This window comes from Mytilus edulis, chromosome 8 (genome assembly GCF_963676685.1).
Source record: "Mytilus edulis chromosome 8, xbMytEdul2.2, whole genome shotgun sequence".
NCBI lineage: Eukaryota > Metazoa > Mollusca > Bivalvia > Mytilida > Mytilidae > Mytilus > Mytilus edulis.
This window is the reverse complement of record NC_092351.1, coordinates 24066148-24090624: the sequence shown is the minus strand read 5'-3', so window position 1 is coordinate 24090624 and position 24477 is coordinate 24066148. Positions and strand designations below refer to the sequence as shown.

The 24477-nt window shown below is 30.7% G+C and overlaps 1 protein-coding gene across 4 annotated transcripts in view; it reads left to right on the top strand.

Moving 5' to 3' along the window:
• Positions 1-24477, top strand: part of LOC139485141 (UDP-N-acetylglucosamine transferase subunit ALG13-like) — a 40418-nt gene extending 15941 nt beyond the window's left edge. Inside the window, exons 7-17 of one of the 4 annotated variants that reach the window (XM_071269358.1) lie at positions 3054-3153; positions 7383-7497; positions 10407-10453; positions 15110-15207; positions 16176-16225; positions 17168-17199; positions 19737-19833; positions 20926-21297; positions 21640-21680; positions 22720-22783; positions 23600-24164. In XM_071269358.1, the coding sequence (XP_071125459.1) occupies positions 3054-3153; positions 7383-7497; positions 10407-10453; positions 15110-15207; positions 16176-16225; positions 17168-17199; positions 19737-19833; positions 20926-21297; positions 21640-21680; positions 22720-22783; positions 23600-23607 (1024 nt within the window). In that variant the 3' untranslated portion in view covers positions 23608-24164. Of the gene's footprint in view, positions 1-3053; positions 3154-7382; positions 7498-10406; positions 10454-15109; positions 15208-16175; positions 16226-17167; positions 17200-19736; positions 19834-20925; positions 21298-21639; positions 21681-22719 lie in introns of all 4 variants that reach the window. The other 3 variants (XM_071269357.1, XM_071269356.1, XM_071269355.1) reach the window with 3 other exon arrangements.

Below are 24477 nucleotides of genomic sequence, written 5' to 3'. Positions count from 1 at the left end.
CCATGCAGCATAGTAAACCATAAAAGGCCCTGAATTGACAAATGTAAAATAGTTCAAATGAGAAAACTTAACTGTTAAAGAATGCCTGCTCAGGTTGTGTAATATTGCCAATATTGGCACTACTTGAAAATGTTTTAAAAAAAAGGGGGGATTTTGCTTTCAACTTTTCATCATTTTGCATTTTAAAATACCCTTTTATTTTTTTTGGACAAATACTTCTAAGCATATATTATCCCCAAAAAAATCTTTATTTTGTATTTGATTTGAAATATTTGAAAAGATTGCTTTTCATGAAGATCTCTAGATGGACTGATTTTTTTAACAAACATTTAATGATCTTTACAGGTTGACAAATTGTCTTTAAAAGTTAAATATCTTAAATTTATATTTTTACTTCAGATATTTTCCTCTAGATTAAATCAATTCTCTTAACTGAAAACACAAGCTTGTAACATCTTGAATCTGTGGAGAAAATGAATTCAAAACCTGTTACCAAGAAAAAAAGTATATGTAAAACTAACATTAAAGTACAGTAAAATCTGTAGACAGGTGTCTATTTATCATAATCATCATTTATGAAAATATTGCAAAAACTAATTATAATGTTCAAATGATAAATTACTTGTAGGAAACTAAGAGAAGTCTTGCTCTCCTTTAAACCTTAGCATGAACTTTTTAATTGAATGAATATGAAAAGTTCAGTTACTTCATCTTTTGCCATAGTGAAAGGAGTTTGATCTAATTACATCATTGTTTTGTAACAATTGACAAAAAAAATATATGTTTCTGAGTTCAGTATGTAAAATACAGTTTTCACTTGACTTAATTTGTATGCTTCCATGATCAACACACCTTTGTGCCATCAGGTATGCAAATAAATTCTTGCTTTTTTTCTATATACAAATAAAGTTTTGGTATCCACCCTTTATGTTGAGTTGTCAGCAATTTAAAGATTTGTTAGAAGTAATGGTTCACTTTTGGTCCTCTTTGCATTCAGAGTATATATAAATATATGATTGAAATTTTGATAAATGTAATAAACTAAAGATCAAAGAATAGAATCTTTTGATCACCAACATAATTAAAGACCATATTTGTTTTTACTTCGTTAAAACATTGATTTTAGCGGATATTTATTGTTGTACTTTCTTAATAAATGTACATGTGTATAATGCACAAAATAGACTAAAGAAGTTATTAGCAACAATTGCTTTCTTCCAGGGGTACACATTTTGTATCTGGTGCTCTTTATAAGCCTCAGATATGATTAATTGAAACTCGCATAATGTTAACCGTATCATGCTATTGTGCACCTTAGGGCTTTCCTTTATCAAAGTGTTGATTTGGAAAGGTGTGGGGCATCATTTTTTGTCCGCATGTTTATAGGCCTCTAGTTTAGTATTGATTTCTTTGCATCTGTATATCATGTTGCCTGCCATGCTTGTACCATGAGAGTTGAATGCCAGTACCTTTCAATTAACATTGTTCTTAATGTAAATATTTTACTTCACTTACCAAGATTAAAAGCAGTGGGGAGATCCAGAAAAAAAGGGGGGGCACTGAACTGCTCAAGAGGGGGCATGCTTTGGTCATTTTTCAGTGATTCCCTATATATTCAACAAAAAAAATCACTCTCTGGAAAGGATTGTGATAAACTCTAGTTAAACCCTGCCATATGTTTGTACCCGTCCCAAGACAGGATATTGCCTGGTCCTCATAAATTATAGTTTGATGTTTTTGTCTTTGAGAATTTGTGGTTGATGGCAATCTTTCATATGAGGTATGAAATTAATGATGATGTAAAATTTAAAATTTAAAATTCTCCACAATTTATTTTTTTATGAGCAGTATGTTGTTTTAACCTTTTAAAGTTAAAGAAAGTTTTTACCCCAGATATTAGTAATTATTCATCTAGTATTTCTGTTATCAGAAATTAGACATTAAATTTTCCATATATTTTAATCCTACCCTGGCCTGTTGTACAAATTTATCACCAGTTGATTATAAAGGCCGTATAGTCATTACATCTAATCTGGTATCCTTAATTCCTTTTTCACCCTGCAATATATATCCGTATTTATTCACCAATAGACTGGAATGACAGTTTTCTTTATACTTTATAAAGTTTGATGTAAATTGAAGGGGTTTTAAAGAAAAAAAATGATGTGATTAAATATAGAAAGATTTAGACTATATATACTTATTTTAAGATAAAATTTTTAAATGGAAGTCTGAACTAAATGTAAGTACAAATGCATTTAAATTTTTTTTCATTTGATGTGTAATTATGATCAAATTAAAGATTTGTTGCATAGCTTGAAGAGTCAGTTACAAATATTTCATGCATTTTAAGGACTGCCTGTATAAATAAAAATGTTTTGCACAATATGACTTTTTAAGGCATAGATTTTATTTTAATTTATATAAAAAAATATATCAAAAAGTTTTGTAGAACTGATATAAATCTTTGTTTTCATGAGCAATTTGACGCCCATCTTAAAAAGATGTATAAATCTACCAAGCAGTATTTGTAGAACATGAGGTTAAAGGTATTTTTTGAGTTTTATCCATATAATACACAATTGCCTTATTTTACAAAGTCTGAAATATTGTAAACTTGATGTAAATCCAAGTTTGGTATTAGAATGATGACAATATAAAAATGGATAAAAATTATTATTACATATTTTATGTTTGGACTTTGAAGTTTCTGTAAACAATAGTTAAATAATAAGTAATTTGAAATGACTTATACGATAATAATTTTTATTTGGTGAGCAACAAAGATTTAATCATTTTTATGTTTTAATGTTCATCATTTGAAAAATCTTTTAGCTTACAATTGAAAATCTTTAAATGATAACTTCTCATTGATTTGTGTAACAGTTTGTCGTCTTTTGTTTCGTGGTAGATAGTAAAGGATGTCCCACGCTCGTTGGCTTTTGCAACAGACGTGTTTTCTCTTCATGGATCAATCGTTTAATGACGGAGATGCAGTAAGTTAGAACTAACATCTTGTCTTTACTGATTTAGGATCTGTCTTTTCGTTGTAGCAGCAGTCCAGACTCCAGTGACAGTAGCTGCGGCAGTACCGGGGAACAATCGCCAGAAAAAGCCTGCATACTTTACAATCGTCACTCTTCTCATTCTTCGGTAAGGAGTTTTACAAGTGGCTATACAAAAAAACATGATTGTTTGATTTGTACAATATTGTAATAGGATTATAAATCAGTCGGTACATAATGTAAGTTAGGATTTAAATCAATTTAACAAATAGGATTACATGTAAAAGGCAAATAAGTTATAACAATATTGTCTGAAAAGATTATAACTATTTGTAAAAAAAAAAGAGAAAAAGATGATTAGAAATAAAAACCATAATATTAAAAAATCAGACAGCCAGGGTCATATATATATAATCTTTATAGTTAAAAAAGTTTTGAATTTAATTGAACTTAACTGCCAACTGTTCTGTACAATGGTCAAAAGTTTTAAATAGAATATTGTACAAAATACTTTCTGAATCATGAGTTGAATATTTGTTAGACTGAAGCATTTTCTTTTGGTAATGTGGAAAAATATTAAATATATTGTGTATTCATGGGACTAGATTCTCAAGATATACATGAAGAATAGACCATTAATCAAACACAATAGAGTGTATTTATTGATGTTCTTTTTTTTGAAATTTCCTGCTGGGTCTTTAACAGTTGGGTTAAGAATTCATTATGCCTTAAACAGCATGACCCAGATGGCTCTGATCTTGAACTTTTCCCATTTAATAATAATGTTGCAGTCCCTGTAAAACTGAAAAATATCATTGAAAAACTGAAAACTTCCTATTGAAATCTGAAAGTTACCTGCTATCTGTAACAAACTGATTTGAAGTGTTGTACATTTAAATGTGAGATTATGTTACGTAATTGTAAATCAAAACCATTTCTGTTTTGTCAGTGTTATATAGTTCTTTTATACTTCCTTTTTAGTACATAAGATGATTTATTCTAATCAAAACAAATTTTCAATACGTCAATGACATATTATAAACAGTTTGAAAGTTAAATTGAACTGAAAAAAAGTTTATAAGTTGATATAAAAATAATGTAAGCTTCTTTATTAAGCTTTAGTTTCTAAAGTACAAATTCTGACGTGCGTACATTACTGGTAATTGGAACTTAAAACGATGTGGTTGGTATTTTGCGAATATTGTGTAAAAGTATAAGCTGACAAGAATACATCACTACTGGGATTTTGTGGATTATAAAAAGTTGTGGCTTATATTTTTCAAATGTTGGGTAAAAGTTTAAACTTATTTTATAAATTCTGACAATTTAAAAAGAAGATGTGGTATGATTGCCAATGAGACAACTCTTCAAAAGAGACCAAATGACATAAAAAATAACAACTATAGGTCACTGTACAGCCTTCAACAATGAGCTAAGCCCTTACCCACTAGGCATACATTACTCTGGTGAAACTTAAAATATAAAAAGTTGACTGGCTCTTATTTTTCATTTTTTTTTCATTTTTTGGTAAAATTATAAGCTGCATCATAGTATAAACTCTGACTTGCATCCGACACATTACTGAATTATTAGAACTTAAAAATTGTAGTTACTATGTTTTAGGCATTCTGTTGTTTTAAAAATGTAGTGTATTAAGCTTATGACATCCTGGACCTTATACTATAGCTGATGATCCTGGATTATATGTTGTAGTTTCCTTAATCCTACAAAACTTAAGTGTTGCCCATTACTGTCAATTCAGAAATTATTGTGTGCATATATTATTGTGATTGACTCAAATGAAAGTTAAATAATTGCTGAATAGAAAATATGCTATCAAAATTAAAAATACAGTCTTAATTATAAGATACCTATCTCCTTGCAAACTTTGCATTACAAACCCAAAACAATGCAAACATTTCTAAATTCATAGTAGTTTAGCATTCATGATTTATAGATATGTAATGTGCATTGTTAATGCATTTGATAGCAGACTTAATTTATGCATTAACAAGTAGTGTTTAGAAAGTCTGTTGCTTTGAATGATGTGGAGCAAAGGAAAGTACCAATCATACATAAAATATATTATATCCGTATTGGCTAGATGATGAAGTCCTCGGAGGGAGAGGGGGCACACCTTTTATATACAATGTGATAGACATACTGCTGGAATAGGTCACCTTTTCAAGCTTGTAAATATATGATGAAGTCATGTTTTTATTAACCAATTGTTCTCTTTTGGCACTTTAGTATTCCACTCTTACATTACAGACCATTACACACCACTAGAAACCCAAACAATATGGGAAAAGGTTACATTTTTACCTTCGCAATATATATGAAAAGGTATACATTTTAAAAATCTTAATCATATGAAAAAGGTGGGGTAATAGAACCCCTTATAATTAAGTATTGAAGTAGCCCCACGAGCAAAGTTGCGCAGTCAGTGTCCTTCCAATAAAAAAAGGAAACCGTATGAAAACATTTTTAATCAACATATTTGGCATAAATACACTTGCACATTTTATTAAGTCTGATTTTAACAGGCAGAGTAGAAAGGAAAATAGATTCTGTAAGAAATTTATGTCAATATGTCATGACTGAACAGGTTCATTATAAAAGCATATGATAAAATGCATCAGTGGATCTACTTTGGAAACTTGTTAAACATTTGCTGCTGAAAACACTTCTTTCACCTGATACAAAACTTGTACGATCACTTTAAAAGCTCGAAGTTTAAACCGACTAACTTTATATGAAGGAATGAAACAAGGCATGAAAGGAAACTAAAAAAAAATTTGAAAATTCATCATTTAATATAACACAATTTACACATTTAGAAGTTATTATAGTTTTGCAACCTTATAATGACAAAACCAGATAATAACTAGAATGTTGACAAGGTCATGAAAGACGGGCGAAAGATACCGAAGGGGCATTCAAACTCATAAATCAACAATAAACTGACAAATCCATGGCTAAAAAAGAAAAAGACTGACACACAATAGTTCACAAAACACAACATAGAAAAGTAAAGACTAAGAAACACACACCCGACCAAAAAACTTGGGGTGATCTCAGATGCTACGGAAGGGTAAGCAGATCGTGCGCCACATGTGGCACTGGTCGTGTTGCTCATGTTAATACAAAGTTACCTAGAAACAAGTTGAATTTGTTAGGTCACAGTTATGAACTTTAGGAACTATAGCAAGATGATAAAGATACAGATATAGATAGTTTCTAGTATTAGGTTAAATTATATCTTGGTCTTTTAAGCAATAAGGTCACCAGTAAAGGCATATATACCTTATCACGTACACAGTTCTGATTATTGTTGGGTTTTTATTCAAAGAACCATATTCTGGCAGATTGTTGACATTCAAGTTAAATATATATTGATTTTTTTATTGTCCTACTTAAAATTAAATTTATTTAAAAGACGTGACTTTAAAAGGAATCAATATGTAACAGCTGTGTTCTCTGTCTATGTGGAGAATCTTTTAGTTGCCTGTTATTTTTAGTCTGTTACCTTAAATAATCATAACCTATAATACTTAATATTTGTAACCTTTTTCTTACAATACCAAACCTGATAAAGGTCAATAAGTCAATATCACAGGAGTAATCATTGGGAAATAAATACGAAATAAAATGGAAAAAAAAAAAATTTTGTATACAAAATCGATAATTTATCATCTTTAATCACAGTAGCTCATAGGAACGAAAGGGGTCATTATCTGTAATGAATACATAAAGATTAATTGATTACAATATGTATATGATTACAATATGGTTCATTATACAAACAAATAAAAAAAGGATATTAAATTTCACATGTAAAATAATCATAAATTGGTCGAGAGTTATTTCCCTTTGTGTGATGGCACATCTGTGGTTTGATAAACAGACATTGATTTAGTTAATGTCATAATGTCATAAAGATAGTTTGTCAACATCAATGCATGTAGATAGTTTTCTGCTGAAGATTTATTTAATATCAATTTCCCCTCTTCTAAATAGTTTTTTATTTTAAAGATTGTGTTAACTTGTTGAAATTTTATATACGGGCAGTAAATTTTTGGTATATGATAACGGGCAGTAAATTTTTGGTATATGATAACGGACAGTAATTTTTTGGTATATGATAATGTAGGTGGATTATAAGAGAATTGTATACATTTTTATGGTTTTATTTAATGGACTGAAAAATATTTTTATGACAAAAACACATTTCATATAATGAAAGCTATATGTTGAGAAAATATTGAAGATGGGATTGTTATTTTCAAAAGAAAGATAATCATTAAAATCCAATTTCATTAGTTATTTTAATGTAAAAAATGATGCAACTCATCAATTTTTTCTCACATATTTCAGGAAGATACTGGTATCTTTATAATAAAGCCCCCTGTACCATTTAGAATAGCTAAAGCCTTAGATCCACTGATATACAGGAACACAGAACTTGACATTTGGGAAGAAGACAAAAGAGGTAGGTTGTTCAGTTGTATTGTTGACAACAGGTGCTTGATGCAAAAATGAATGCTGTTCTGTAGGATTATAACTACAGTTTGTCAAATCATATGAAGTTTTAAAACTATATATGCTGTATGGAAGTATGATTTTAACTAAATTTAATGCAGTAGAAGTAAAAACTAAATTTAATGAAAATTCATTTTATGATAATCTGGATTTTATGAAATATTTTACATTGTTTGGTTCATTGTAAGTGTAGCCAAATACGACTTTTACATTAATTTAGATAACTGTGCAGCTGTTAATATATTGTGGCCATCATTTACTTGATATGGTAATCTTTTCAAGGTCAAACTTATTTAAAGATTTAGATAATATATTATTTCAATGTACAAGGAATTTTTTTTTATCTTGTATACTTAAACAGAGAAACATTTTATTAACTTGGAATAACATATTTTTATGCCCCACCTACGATAGTAGAGGGGGCATTATGTTTTCTTTTCTGTGGATTTGTTTGCTCATTCATCTGTCGGTTCATCCATCAGTTCGTCAATGTGTCCTGCTTTAGGTTTAAGTTTTTGTTTGAGGTAGTTTTTGAAGAAGTTAAAGTTCAATCAACTTGAAACTTAGTACACATGTTCCTTATGATTTGATCTTTTTAATTTTTATGCCAAATTATGATTTTTTTTACCCCATTTTCACGGTCAACTGAATATAGAAAATGAAAGTGTGAGTGGGGCATCCTTGTACTATGGACAAATTCTGGTTATATATAATTCTGTGTGAAAGGATTCTTTTAAACTTTAAGAATTTTGATATACACCATATGTCATAAATATTTGTCTTGTGTAATTTACTGCTACATCAATTCCCAACCATTGCACTCACATTTTCCTTTAAATTGTTAGACACACACAGATTCAACTAATTTACCCAGTAAATAACAATATGTATCCACTTGAGACGAGACGGTCAGAACTTGAAAATTTAACTATAGAGAAGCAAATCTATATTCATACACTTAGGTGACAGCTTTTACAATGTGTAAAAGTGCAAATTTGAATTAAAAAAAATCTTGTTGTTAAGTCACATATGAATTAGTTTTATCAATTTGATAATCAAATTGCATCTTTTCTGAATTATATTTGTATTACAATTATTTGACTCTTTGATACATTTAATTTGATATTTATTTCACATGCTTTGTTGCATTTGTCCCCCTACAGCTTAAATCTTGCAAATTTCCGAAGTCAACGCATAGTGAAACACTAGCAGTTTCAAGTCCTGTGGATTTTTTTTAGTGGGTACTATATTGCATTGATTAAAGAAAAGTTTCAAGTTTGTAGGTATCTAATTTGCTGAATTCTGCATACAAACTTGTAGAAAATTGTCATTTGTCAAACATTTTGGTTTCCCCTTTATGGCAAGCCAAAGTGGACAAAAAGAGCTATTTTCTAATATAAAAAATCATTTTCTAATATTAAAAAATCATTTTCTTATATTAAAAAATCATTTTCTAATATTAAAAAATCAATTTCTAATATTAAAAAATAATTTTCTAATATTTAAAAAATCATTTTCTAATATTAGAAAATAGCTCTTTTTGTCCACTTCGGCTTGCCATACCCCTTACCCGCCAAGTCCACCAAAACTTATTCCACGAATAATAATGAATCCACAGTAATTGACGGTGATTACAGTAGGAAATATTTTTTTTAAAAAGAAGAATTCTTTTTGAGAGTATAAAGCACAATTATATTTTGCTGTTAATAATAATTTTCCAAGTGGAGGGACACCAGAGGTAAGAACTATCAAGGTCACATGCATAAGGCTTTGATTAATATATTGTTTGTTTCCCCAATCCCGACCCTGCCGAGCCAGGTGTGGGTAGGTAGGTAGGGCAATAATTTTATTTTTCCAAAAAGCTTGAACATTATCGGATGATCCAGCAAGCCTGAAAATCAGAAATGAATAAAATAATATTTGACTTAGTTTTGACAATAAAATTTTATGAGTAGTACCATTTTTGCAGGGTCGGTCGGGATTGGGGAAACAAACAATATTTTATTTTAGGCCTAAAAAGAATGTCTTCCCATCTGACGTGATTCAAGGTGTATTGGTACAAGTTTAAACATACTGGTTTGTGTTCAGTTTCAAATTTCATTACGTTACACCCTATCATGGATTAAAAAAAAATATGTGTTGTGATCATTCATGCTTGATTATTGAATGTCTGATAATATAAATGAATGGAGGTTTATTGGTAGTGAAATTTTTACCCATTAAGACGTTTAAACTTAAATGCTGATTTAGATATTTTTTTTATCTGCTAGTAAAATTAAATCGATTTTGTAACTGTTATTAAACTTAAATGTTAATAGTATTTGCTATTATTTGATAATTTTGCTCCGTTTCCTAACTGTAAAGATGTTCAATTTTGCTGAATTTAAAATACACCATTCCCACATATCTACCGTTGACCAAAGTGAAACTGTTGAGGAACTAAATGAAACATGTTAAGTTTCTTAGAGCAAACATAATTTGATTGTCAAAATTGAAATTTATTGAAAGATCCAACCAAATGTCTCTTTCAGAAATGAACTAACTCATTGATTAAACATCTAAAAAACATTTCTAGTCTTTGAATAGAGACAGGTACAACCTTTTTCTCGAAGACCTTCAACATGTATTCAATGATAGCTGCAGACATTTCTAAATGTGGTCATTCCCATTTTCATTCTCAATTTTATCTGTTGTTTGTTTTTTATGTGGAATTTTTTGTGTGCGAGAACTGTGAATACAGCACCACTTTACATATAGTTACCAGTTTCATGCAGTATTCCATGTTATAAGAATCTTCCCTTTAATATGTGATTTGAAGCTTCGTTGATGAGCTCTTTATTCTATGGTCTTACATTTCAGAAGCAAGACACAAAGCCATTGTATACTGTCCTGGTGATAGGTGTATGGTAAGTACTTAAAAACATCAGAGGCGGATTAAAGGGCCCCACCTTTTGTGGAAAAAAATAGTTGTTTATAGAAGGAATCACTGAAGCATTACTGGTCCAGGTCCACTCTTAGGCAGTTAGTGGGCCCCCTCTTCTAAAAATTTCTAGATCCTCTACTAACACCGTTGGATGTAAGGTTTAAATCGTTTTTTATGATCATGTCTGTGATTAAGGCTATGTGTTATTTATTTACACCATATGGAATATAGCCATTGCACTGGGTTTCATTGTCAACTAAAAACTCTTTGCATTTTAATCCTATCAGAAATTACTTATAAAGACTACAAAAAAAAAAAAAGAATCTTAACGTCCAAAAATGATACTTTTAAATATCTAGGAATAGGTGCTGCTAGGCCTTTAAACTTTACAGCAGCTTTAAGGGTTGTCTGTACTGAGTTATCTCGGAGGGTTTAACAACCAATTTGTTCAATATTGTATGATGATCCTTAACTCATATTGTTCAAAATTGATAATAGATTTGTCACGGCAAATTTCTAACTTTGATTGAAGTATGTAAAAGTGATGTTATGAATGGATCGTTCATTGATGTTTTACTTAAGAATTGTTTTGAAGAGTGGATAAATATAGATATAGATTAGAGACACTCCCAATGCTACAGATGTTACTGATTTACACCATACTTGTCATGTACTAAGTTTAATCAAGTCGTATTGGAAACTTAAGTACATGACAAGTTGGAGAGTTCAAGAAGTCAAAGAATGACCTAATGTTCTTCATGTCACATTCAGTTTATTCCATCTTATTCAGGCCAATAGTCGGGTCAGGTCTCCCGAGAGAAGTTTTTAAACAGAACCTTGAATATAAGGAGTGGCAATCTTCTTACATAGAACAGCTAATTGTATCTTTTGGAGAAAAAAATTGTTTTGTAATTTTATTCACTGAACAGAATATGCTGTATTTTCATTGTACTTTTTGATTTCACATTTCAAACAATGTCAGTGCAAGCAATTTATACTGTGTCCACTATTCTTCCACCTCTTATAAAGAAATATGGTTAACACGAGATCAGCTTAATTCTTCCCTTAGTAATTGTGTAATCTGATTATACTGAGTATTCAGGATCCTTCTAGAGATTGCTATGAAATTGTAAAAGAGTTTTATAATTAGGTCAACCAAAACAAAAAATTGTTAAAATGTCTGAATAAGCATCTTTTATTTAAATAAAAAATAATAAAGAATCAAATGTATGAAAGTACACAAAATAAAATGTCGAGCAGAATAAGAAATATTTTTCAACTTGACACTATAAAGTAGATTTATTTTCATTTTATGCATTTTACAGTTACAGTTTTAATGAAAAAGATATGTTTGTCACTGCTCATGAATGACTGCACATTTAAATTTCAATGAAATGTGTATCAAATTTTTAATGCTTAATGTAATTTAATGAGAATTTGCTAACTATGGTCATCATTAATGCACCAAAAGATGACAAACATATTTAAAAACAACAAGTTTTGAGTATTTTTCTCAATTTGAAAAGAAATTCATTTCCTTGGAAACCCTGTTTGGACTTGATGCACTAGATTTGTAAAATGAGTTAGAGCAAATATGTATGAACTTATTGGTTCAACAGACAGAAAATGTATGCTACATTTAAATTGACACCCCACGCTATGATTCTAATAGATGATATCTATACTTAAATCCACCCAGTTTATATTAACCTAGCTAATGATTTCTTATCCTCGGATGCTGACCTCTGGCAAAATGAGACATTAAGATTGGTGATGTTCAGAATATTTGCTAATTACAGAATTAAAAAACAACTGTTTGAACGATAGTTTCCACTTAAATTGATGTTGGGAAGTAAAATGTAAACATTTTAATTGGCATAAACCAAACAATATATCCACTAAAAAGAGTGTTCAAATTGTATTCATTTTCAATCGGCCATAAAAAAAAAAATTCTTTTAAAATACAATGTATATACTAATCAGCATTTGAAATGTGCTGTACAGCTGGGTCCAAATCAAGGGACTCTATTTTTCATCACAAAGGACAAACATTTTAAGGTGACATGATATAAAATCTGACCAATCAGTTTTGACATATTTCTGCAGACAATAATTTTACATTGCTGGGATAGGATATCTTCCAATGTTGAGTCTGTTTCTCAGATACTGTAATAGGTCAACTATATATAGTATGTATGCCTGCGGCATAATAGTAAGATGAACATGTTTGTCTGGCAGGGTTCATCTGACCTTGACCTCGGTTCATTAGAATACATTAATGTTTGTGGTTTGTTTCCCCGAGTTATTCAATCAGGCAAGACACTTTAGCATGTGCACTCTTGTTTTATAATATAGACAGTATAATTACTAATTATAAAACATATATTGTTTAAGTTTTTTTGAAAATTATTATTCAGCAAATAAATAATAATTGAACATAAATTTTTATTTACTAGTAACCATTCATTTAAAACAAAATTATGTAACCCTTCAAAAAATCCATTTTGTAATTCCCTCTACTGAAATACGGCATAATACATTTTATGTAAATGTGAATCATATAATCAACGGAACAAATTTGTTATGTTTCTAAATTATTAAAAAAAAAATTTGCTATCAAAGTATTTAAAAAGTGAGTAATATATTTGACTTGTAACAACGATAAACTGGAAATGTTTTCTTTTATTTTACATTCAAGGCTATAAATTATAGAATTTTAAAAATATATGAGAGGCCTGATTAGGGGTGGGGGGTCTCATCAAGATTCACGAGTTGATTTTTTTGTCAATCAAGATTCACAGAAAATAAATTTCCATGATCATGGATCACAAAAATATAAAAAAAAAATGCCCCGATCACGAAGAACGAAAATAACCCATCATGCCCGTCATTTATTGAAAAATTATTTATTGAATTCAGCAGATGTTCCAAGATCGGGACAAATTTACATCCATTTAAAAAATTAATGGATTTATAAAACAAAGAAATTGCTGTCAAAAGTAAAAGTTATTATATTACACTTGAAACATCAACAAAAAGGTTTTCTTTACATTCAAGGCTTTTGAAAATTACATAATTTTTAAATATTTATAAAATTCAGCAGACATCCCAAGGTCAGGACAATTTTACATTAATGGATTAATTATTTATTAAAGTTTATGAGACCTATCATACTGGGGTAAATAGTAGTGTGAGAAATCTTTCATCTGATAGTTGTGAATATTTAAATGCCGAAGTGAAATAGAGGGAGTTTGCCAGTCTGAAGACACGGATGGGTGAATCTTTTTGCAGAAATGCTGTGATATTGTCCGGTTGAAGGGAGTTAATGTGAACGCCCAACAACATAATTGATATTTATTTTATATCTTATACACTCCAATGTGTGAGATATTTTTGTTTATTTATTTATGTTTGCAAGTCACGACTAGAAAAAGTATAAGTTGTTTAAAATTTCATAATCTAATCATTTATACATATAGTGGAACCCTCTGCCCTTTTTAAATGTCATCGTGGACAGGAATTGTTGTTATAATGGATTTTAACTCTTAGTACATGTAGTAGGTAAATAGAAATTTAGTCTTGCATAGCAATGTCTTAGCTAATTTATATATGTTAAAGATGACCATGCAGTGTTTTCGAAATACTTTCATATATTCAAAATGTGTTTTATGTCTGGTTTTAATTTTTTTATATTCTTATTTTACGATCATCCTATATTCTGATGTGCATTATTACAACAAGCAAAAGCATAGATGAGGTACTTGCACTGCAAAACGGGAATATGAAATCGACAAATAAGTCTTTTAGAGTGCTATATATTATGAGGGGGTTAGGAGGGGTCTTGTTCCCGAAATCCCGGGCTTAAAAACACGATATCCCGAGGTCCCGAATAAATAAATTAAAATCCTGACATCGAGTAATTTGAAAAAAGAATTCCAGGATCCCGAAATGGTCAATCCTGAAATTCAGAGCTTAAAATCACGATCCCGGAGTCCGGATAAAGGTCCTATCTCCCCCTCTATTATGTATTAGAAAATTAGCTGACATTAGTTTTCATATATGTTTCAATTGTTTAAATATCAGTGAGAGCTATAGACTTTAAAAAAATTTGGATATCTCCTGATGACTTGTCTTTTCAACAGCAATTAAAATTCCTCTCCAAATATTACGCTTAACCATTGATTTCAATATAACAAGATGTTTGCACTGTAGAAACTAATTTATTGTTTCCCATCATATAATCAGGAAGTTGTGTATTAAGTTTCATCAGAATTAATCGAGCATATAAATTCAGCAATTTTGAAAACAAAAAATGATCTTGGATTTAAAAGCTAACAAATGCTTTTCCTGAAATTTAAGAAGTTGGAATTTAAAAACATACTGAGTAATGAGTGTCCAATTTCAAATAGATGACAACAATTTAAAAGACCTATAAAAAATCTTTTGCTTAAATCATTGTTATATTCAATTGCTATATATTTCATACAAATCCATACATTTCTTCTACTTAAGATGTATATGGTCAGATGGTGATCATGAACAGATACTTTCTGAATTGAAATTTAAATGATTAAGGTTAATCGTTTACTCTTGTGAGCCTAAGCATGAAAATAATAACATTGATTATTTATGTTTGTAGATAGTATCTGAAGAAGGAAAACAATTATATCATGGACACATACAAGAAGTGTTTGACAACAAAGCTGTGGTAGCATTTATTGAAGAATTAGGTGAAAGGTAGGCATCCCACATGTCTCAAGTCCTCTGTTGTAAAATGGAAACCTGTATCTTGCTGATCTCAGCAATATTTAGTATTAAGATAAAGTATTGTTTTTTTTCTTGTAATAATTAAATACTTTAATATGTACATTTAATATCTTATGAGGAACTCTGCATTCAAATGGTAGTCAACTTTCATCTTAGTTATTCTAATAATATTTATGAGTTGTCTCCCATTTGGTCTTGAATATACAAGTACAAAGCTACTGTAGTATTCTGTTGACAGTTGATAGGCTTCATGGAGAGTGAACCTTCAATGGCATTTATATTAAGGACATGTTTGAAACCTTTGTTTTGATATGCATCTTTATCTTTCTTCTCTCTTAGATATTTAATCTACCCTTGCAAAGCAGTGTTAAGCAATATTTGTTAGGTTTGGAATAGTTGCATGTTCAAAATAAAATGTAGAAATAAACCTTTTTAAGAAAGCTGTTAAATTTTTTCTCTATAAAACTTGGAACTGACACCTCCCCCAGAAATTAAAAAAAATAAATAATAAATAACACCAATAAGCAGTTAAAATTAAGTGAATGCAACCCTACATCAGATAAGATTAAAAATTTATAAAAACACACTTTTGCATTGCTCGTGTACACTTGCAGCTATAATTTTGCTTTTAATAAGTTGAGGAGGAATGCATTTTATTTAGACAATTAAAATGATTATTGACCCTTTCAGTCTTTATTCTTATTATTATACTGGAAGTGTTTATTGACCTTTTAAGTTTAAGGAGATAATCTTGTGATTTCGACTACATTTTGTTGTTGTTTTGAAATTGTAATGGACCTTTCTAAGTGGAGATAATCCTGTGATGTCAAATGCATCTTGTTATTGTTTTGTAATTGTAATGGCCCTTTGTAAGTAGATAATCTTATATCTGTATTATGGAGATTTTATTAATACCAGGACTTCCTTCTTAATTTCAGGAGAGAAGTAGATGTAGATAGACTACGTCCAGACAAATCGGCTAAAGCTAGTAAGTCACAAAACTTTAGTAGTGATTTGGTGAAATAAGACATTTGAATATTATTTAGGAGTATTTGATATTTTTGTGATTTTTGCCATCGAGAGGACAACTTATAGGTAAACTATTATTTTTAATTGTCATTATAATACATAATTTCATGCAACTTTTGCCCTAATTTTTTTTTTAAAAATCAGTTGGATAAATAAAATGCATATTGCAATTTTCAGGAACATATTATATTTCTGATTTTTATCATTGAGAGTTAATTATGTTGTATGTAAAACTATCATTTTATCATTGTAATTATATAAAATTATTACATTGGTTGCAATGAATTACATTGATTTCCCAGTCAAATAAAAACCGATAATTTCACATGTGAAATAAACGTGGTTATTTCACTCTCTGACGTCATACAACAATAGGCGTTGTCAAGACGTCGATAACGTCGGATCAAAACATGCGTAGGAAAAATATATAGTTCCTTACATTTTCTATATTAATTTCACAAAAAAAGAGCCATTTGCCAATGTAATAAAACTTGTGACCGAACAACACTGATAATTAACTCATGCGCTACACACATTCGTGAATTAATGTGTTGTTCGGTCACTCGTTGAATATTTTTCTCTATTTGAATTCTTCGATTAGTTATTCTGTAATTAATTTTATCAATTTTTTTCCCCAATTAAATTGCAGTTTGATAGAAAAATTGCACATTCTGATTTCAATCTGTAATGTTTTGTCCTTTTGAATGATTATATTTCATTATTGTTTTTTTTGTTTTTGTTTTAAAAGCTTTTCAATTCTAACTTATTACAGTTTGTATTTTAATATTTAGAAAAATTTCTATTGTGATGACTTCCCTTGAAACTACAATACCTCTTGTGAATTTGAATGATAAATAAAAATGAAAAACAAAACAATTAATTTTATCTCATCTTTTTTTAGGATCTATTATTAAACATTGGCAAAAAAGGCGGGTAAGTGTACATTACTTAAGTTTTCTTTTAACTTTTTATACGACCGCAAAAATTAAAATTTTTTGGTCGTATATTGGTATGATGTTGGCATTGTCGTCTGCGTCGTCTGCGTCGTCGTCGTCGTCCGAATACTTTTAGTTTTTGCACTCTAACTTTAGTAAAAGTGAATAGAAATCTATGAAATTTTAACACAAGGTTTATGACCACAAAAGGAAGGTTGGGATTGATTTTGGGAGTTTTGGTCCCAACATTTTAGGTATTAGGGGCCAAAAAGGGCCCAAATAAGAATTTTCTTGGTTTTCGCACTATAACTTTAGTTTAAGTAAATAGAAATCTATGAAATTTTGACACAAGGTTTATGACCACAAAAGGAAGGTTGGGATTGATTTTGGGAATTTTGGTTCCAACAGTTTAGGAATTAGGGGCCAAAAAAGGGCCCAAATAAGCATTATTTTTGGTTTTCGCACAATAACTTTAGTATAAGTAAATAGAAATCAATGAAATTTAAACACAAGGTTTATGACCACAAAAGGAAGGTTGGGATTGATTTTGGAGTTGAGGTCCCAACAGTGTAGGAATTGGGGGCCAAAAAGGGGCCCAAATAAGCATTATTCTTGGTTTTCGCACCATAACTTTAGTATAAGTAAATACAAATCTATGAAATTTAAACACAAGGTTTATTACCAATAAAAGGAAGGTTTGGTTTGATTTTGGGAGTTTTGGTCCCAACAGTTCAGGAATAAGGGGTCCAAAGGGTCCAAAATTGAACTTTGTTTGATTTCATCAAAAATTGAATAATTGGGGTTCTTTGATATGCCAAATCTAACCGTGTATGTAGATTCTTAATTTTTGGTCCCGTTTTCAAATTGGTCTACATTAAGGTCCAAAGGGTCCAAAATTAAACTTAGTTTGATTTTAACAAAAATTGAATACTTGGGGTTCTTTGATATGCTGAATCTAAAAATGTACTTAGATTTTTTATTATTGGCCCAGTTTTCAAGTTGGTCTAAATCGGGGTCCAAAATTAAACTTTGTTTGATTTCATCAAAAATTGAATAATTGGGGTTCTTTGATATGCCAAATCTAACTGTGTATGTAGATTCTTAATTTTTGGTCCCGTTTTCAAATTGGTCTACATTAAAGTCCAAATGGTCCAAAATGAAACTAAGTTTGATTTTAACAAAAATTGAATTCTTGGGCTGTTTTGATATGCTGAATCCAAACATGTACTTAGATTTTTGATTATGGGCCCAGTTTTCAAGTTGGTTCAAGTCAGGATCCAAAATTATTATATTAAGTAGTGTGCAATAGCAAGAAATTTTCAATTGCACAGTATTCAGCAATAGCAAGAAATTTTCAATTGCACAGTATTCAGCAATAGCAAGAAATCTTCAATTGCACAGTATTGTACAATAGCAAAAAATTTTCAATTGCACAGTATTGTGCAATAGCAAGAAATCTTCAATTGCACAGTATTGTGCAATATCAAATATTTTCAATTGCACAGTATTGCGCAATAGCAAGAAATATCTAATTGCACAATAATTGGAGTTATCTTTCTTTGTCCAGAATAGTAGTTGAATCAACTTAAATCATTTTTTTATACAATATACAATGTATATTCACTTTTACTATCAACTGATAAATTAAAACAATTTCTACCATTCAGTGATAACAAGCGCTTTATTTTACATTTTAATATTTTATGATGTATTTAAATGAGTAGTTATTGTTGCAAACTCCAATTAGAAATTTGAATTGAGATAAGTTTTGGAAAAAGGGAAAAGGGGGGGGGGGGGGGGGGGGGGGGGTGTGGTGGTTAAATTTTTCTCATTTCAGATTTCATAAATAAAAAGAATTTCTTAAAACATTTTTTTTGTGAGGATTAATATTCAACAGCATAGTGAATTGCTCAAAGGCAAAAAAAATATTTTAAGTCTCATTAGACCACATTCATTCTGTGTCAGAAACCTATGCTGTGTCAACTATTTAATCACAATCCAAATTTAGAGCTGAATCCAGCTTGAATGTTGTGTCCATACTTGCCCCAACCGTTCAGGGTTCAACATCTGCGATCGTATAAAGCTGTGCCCTGCGGAGCATCTGGTTATTTATCACAATGAATATAAATGACTTTTAGGTTTTCCGGTATACACATGCATGCATTTGATATTATAATTTTGAAATGTATATATCAACATATTTAAAAAAGTGGATTTCAGAATTTCCTATACTTTTGCTCTAACCTTGTATAAAAGAGGACTGATTGATTGATGTAAATTTACAGAAAGAATTTGTTACAAACTTAATTTTTTCTTTTATTTCTAAATCCCATGTTATCGTAAGCAGAAGTGAACATATTTGTACTGTTGATTGTTTGTTTTCTCAAAGATACAAATTTTTGTATATTCATAATTAATTCATGTCTGTGTGTATTGATGTAGCTCCTTGATATAAGCCTATATTTTATTTCGTTGCATGCATGTTTTGATAGCCTTGGTGTTGTTGTTATGGATGGGTTTTATGTTTTATTACAGATGAAAGCAATGACTGTTGAACAGAACCTCCCCCCTCGCATGACTCAGCCTGCAGCTCTCCCTCCTCCTCTTCCTCTTTCTAATGTACAGAATGACAGTAAGTAAGAATGTGGTGTAGCTATTTATAAAAAGGATGTGTGGCTGTTTGTTGAAAATTAGACAGCATTTAATTAAAAGGGTGTGTGGCTGTTATTGGAAGACCTTGGAAGGTTTGACAGCAGTCGATAAAAAAGGGGGCATGATACTTATAGAAAGGGGTCGGTCAGTCATTGGAAGGTGGGATGGAAAGTTAGTTGATTAAAAAGGGGCATGACAGTTTAAAGAAAGTGGGTGGGGTTGTTATTGGAAGTTGGGATGGTAGTTAATACAAACAGGGCATGGGAGTTATTAGAAAGGGTGTGTATCTATTATTAGAAAGTTTGACAGCAGTTAATTTAAGTAGGCATGGCATTTTATAGAAAGGGGTGGGGAATGTGAAACAGATAGACTGTTAATAAGAAGGGGCATTCAGTTTATAGAACAAAGGGTTTTTCATTTTTTGGAAAGGGGATATAGAAGTGACTAAAAAGGGCATTGTTGTTAATAGAGATGGGGTGGTCTGTAATTGGAAGGTATGATAGTAGTTAAATGAAATAAGGGACTTTCTACTAGTAGCAAGTAGTATGTGGTTATTTGGAATGGTGCATTGGAATATGGTAGTAAATGAAGTTCTTTGAAAGTGAGAAATTGCAGTATTATAACTAACATGGATATGTTGGGAAACTGTTGGATCATATTGACAATTTATTTAAGAATTTACTTTGGTGTCTAGAACAAAAATGTTACAGCGAAAGTTAGTTAAAGCTATTAAGGCTGCTTTTGCTTGAATTCTATTCAAATTCTTTTGACAATTCTATTTGTATTTACTAGTTGGTGGTAAGATAGTATTGTAATTAAGTACTAGGTATACAGTAAAACTACCTTTCAGTACATAACTTAAGAAAGGTTTTAGGGTTTAATTGGTTTTTAGAATGAGTCCTCAATTTGTAGTTTATTATACCTTACACTCTATGGTAAATGTTTCCTGTGTTATATCATTTCGGTTATGGGTAATGTCCTTCAACAGTTGCATGTTGTTTACTCTACTATTTGAAGATTAAGTGAAAATTGGATAAACATTTCCAATATAATATGACATGATGCTTTTCAGAACAAGCAGTACCAGTATCTAATATGCCACCACCTCCACCAGTTACAATGGCTGTCCCAATGCAGCCACCACCAGTCTTCCATCAACCTCCACTTGTGGCATACGGTCCAATGATGGACCAACCACCACATCCACATACGAATGTGCCTGTAGCATGTCTTGGTATGGATGGCCAGCCACCACCGATGCCACCTCATATGATGAATGGTGGTGCTATGGTTGCCTATAATGGTGAGAACGGCATGATGGGACAAGAAAGTATGACAAATCCCGTTGTTTATGTTCCATTCATGGAAACGATTATGCCTACAGAAGTTAATGTGGATTATCCTCCTTCTGAAGATTCCAGGGGACTGGATCTCCCTCTTAATGGTAAGTATTTTATGAAGAGTGACAATACTAATTGATGATAAGAGAACATGGCCGCACAAGGCCTCTATGTTTGGATTAGAACAAATTAGGTACTATGGATTAATTTATTTTCATCGAATAATTAACACTTGCAAGTTCATGGAATTTCATTTTTATGGTTATGTTGATTGCACAACAGCCTTTAGAAATTTTGTTCACGAAAGCAATGAAAAATTGGTACTGTCCGTGACTTTATCATATTCAACGATTTTTTACTGCTTGAATAGAAAGTATAAAACTTGCCTCTTTTGTCACTTCCTAACTTTAATTTAATAATTTTTAAAATTCTGTTTTCTCTTTCAGATATCAACACACTGAGATTTTTCTTTAACCTTGGTGTCAGTGTAAGTATTCATTTTTCTCAAAAACGTAAGAAATTCTATTGACAAATAGATTGTAGTAGCGTTTACATGATATAAACGTGTTGTGATGGCATAAACTTTTCATTCATAGGATCATACCTGATTGATTATATGTCTAATAACAAAGATTAATAATAGCAATAGTTTATGAATATGTGCAAGCCGTGAGATATTTACACAATTTACAATGGGTAAATGTAAAAGTGAATCTAAAAGTGAAACTTTTCAGATTGTGATGTTTCAATGGAATAAATTACAAACTTTTCAGACAATGAAGAACATTTTGGGACAATTCAGTTGTAGCTGACTTAGTACTTCAATACAAATAAACTATTATATATTTGTTTAGGGGCCAGCTGAAGGACGCCTCCAGGTGTGGGAATTTCTCGCTACATTGAAGACCTGTTGGTGACCTTCTGCTGTTGTTTTTTCTATGGTCGAGTTGTTGTCTCTTTGACACATTCCCAATTTCCATTCTCAATTTTAAAGCAAGTTTAGAATTGAATACATGTGAATTGTTGCATTGGCAATCATGCCACATCTTGTAACTTTTATACCAAGGCTATTCTGAACGTTCAAAAATCACTAGTACAACTATTTTGTAGTACACAGTGAATACATTGTTTTCATTAAGTTAAAATGAGAATTCAAAACAAAAACAGAGTATTTTTGCTCTAAATCTTTAAATCCTTGACTTCCAAATGTATGTATGACATTTGAGAGTGTACATCAATGTGAAACAACCAACCAACAAAAACAAGTTTAACAATGGAGTGGTGTCTAAACAATGTCAAGCTCTAAATATGAAACTGTATTTGTATCTAATGCGTATACTGAATATGCATGAAATATTTGCTACTGGACGTTAAACAACTAACAATCAACCAATGTAGTGGGTATACCCCATATTAAAAATTATTTAAATCAATTGGGATGGATTGATTACCGAGGTGATAGATAAAGTGCAATGTTATTATAATCAAATATAAGTATCAATAATAGAAGATGTTTTTCATTTCAGCATTACAGAACTGTTAGTCTTCTGAGTCACTCCATGGCTGCTAGTCACAATGGAATCACACAGGGTCAGTCTCCGATAGTTTTATGTCAGTCTGCCCCGGTAACAAAATATAAAACTAGTCCTAGTAATGGAGTTGATTATGCTCCCGTCTTTTCAACTTTCATACAACCAACGACACATAGTCCTGACAATGGTAATGAAAATGATGATAGAAGTAGTAACATATCGAATGATAGTGGGTGTGAGGCAAACAAGAATGATAGCGAACAAGATAATGTCAAAAACAACGAGGGTAGCATGATCGAGAGAAATGGTAATAGTTCAGATATGTCAATATCCGATTCTGTCAGCACTCCTCCTCCAGAGATAGAAACATCGTCAGATCATGGTTATAAGACTGTCAAACGTAGAAAATATTTTATGTATAAAAATCTCAAACTTATCAAGCCTATCAAAGAAATACCAAACAAATATCTTGATTTGTTGAAATATTTAAGTCTTGAAAAATCAAGGTGTGAAGGTGAACCAATTATTTTGGCACCCCAGAATATACCTCAACCTGTTAATGTTGGGAATATGGCACACAATCAGATGCCTCTGTCACAGTGTAATTCATGTAATGTCAACTTGAATCCCTCGGCACAAAGTTTTGTTCCAGGGAAAGTTCCAAGTGGCATGGTAATATCAAATTTACCAAATAGTTGTAGTAGTCAAGGCAACAATAGTACAATTAATAGTAAGAATAGCATGCCACCACCATCTTCTCCTTCTGTGCACAATGCATGTTCTAGTCATACTTGCCTGCCTAATATGCCTAAACCATATGTATCGCCACATAACATTAGCTTTTCACATTTTCATACCATTCCCTTTCCAGCAGGTCAATGAAGATCACCAAGATTTAGCGTCATTCACAAAGGTGCAGGGTCTCCGCCTCATTTTCAGATGTTGGTGACGGAAGAATAAAAGAAATTGACATTTTGTATTTTGATGCTCAACAAATGTTCATGCATTAACAACCATTCATCAAAATCAGAAATCCAAATTACAAATGAACTTATTCTAGTCATATGAATGTTTACTTCACAGACAATTGTTGCCATGGTGATGGGTTTTTAGTTCTTTGGTTGTGGATGTAAAGTTTCTATATATATAAATATCTGCACATATGTTTCTTCTATAAATACTATATTATCATACAGCAGACTGTAATTTAAATGTTGATGGGTTCAATAATCAAATATCAGATATGAGGGGACCATTCTTTGGTAGAGGAACTTGTAAAAATGTTTCATGTCAATTCTTGTTCACATTAAAGTGCTTTAATTTTTATCATCTCGTCTTCGAAACGGCTGATGAGTTCAAGATAATAGAAAAATTTGAAATTGGGGGTCATTTTTTTAAAGAGGGATAAGTGAAGAAATAATCTAATTTAGAATTCAAATGCAATAACAAAAAAAAAACTCTTTTTGTTTCAGATGCTCTTCAATTTCTAGTGAAATTTCCAAGACAAAATCTGAGTTCTGAAAAGTTAGAAATGGGGCACTAATTAATGATTTATAATTGAACTGTCTGCTGTATACACATATTTTTCATATAATGTATATAACTTTCTTTCACCGTTTGTATCACTGGACTATGTTGCATATCATTTACAATTGGCAGCAATATTATAACTTTTTTTGTACTTTAAATACTTAGTTTTATAACAATCAACATTAGATATGCACATTTGAATGAAAAATTTAATTTTAAAAA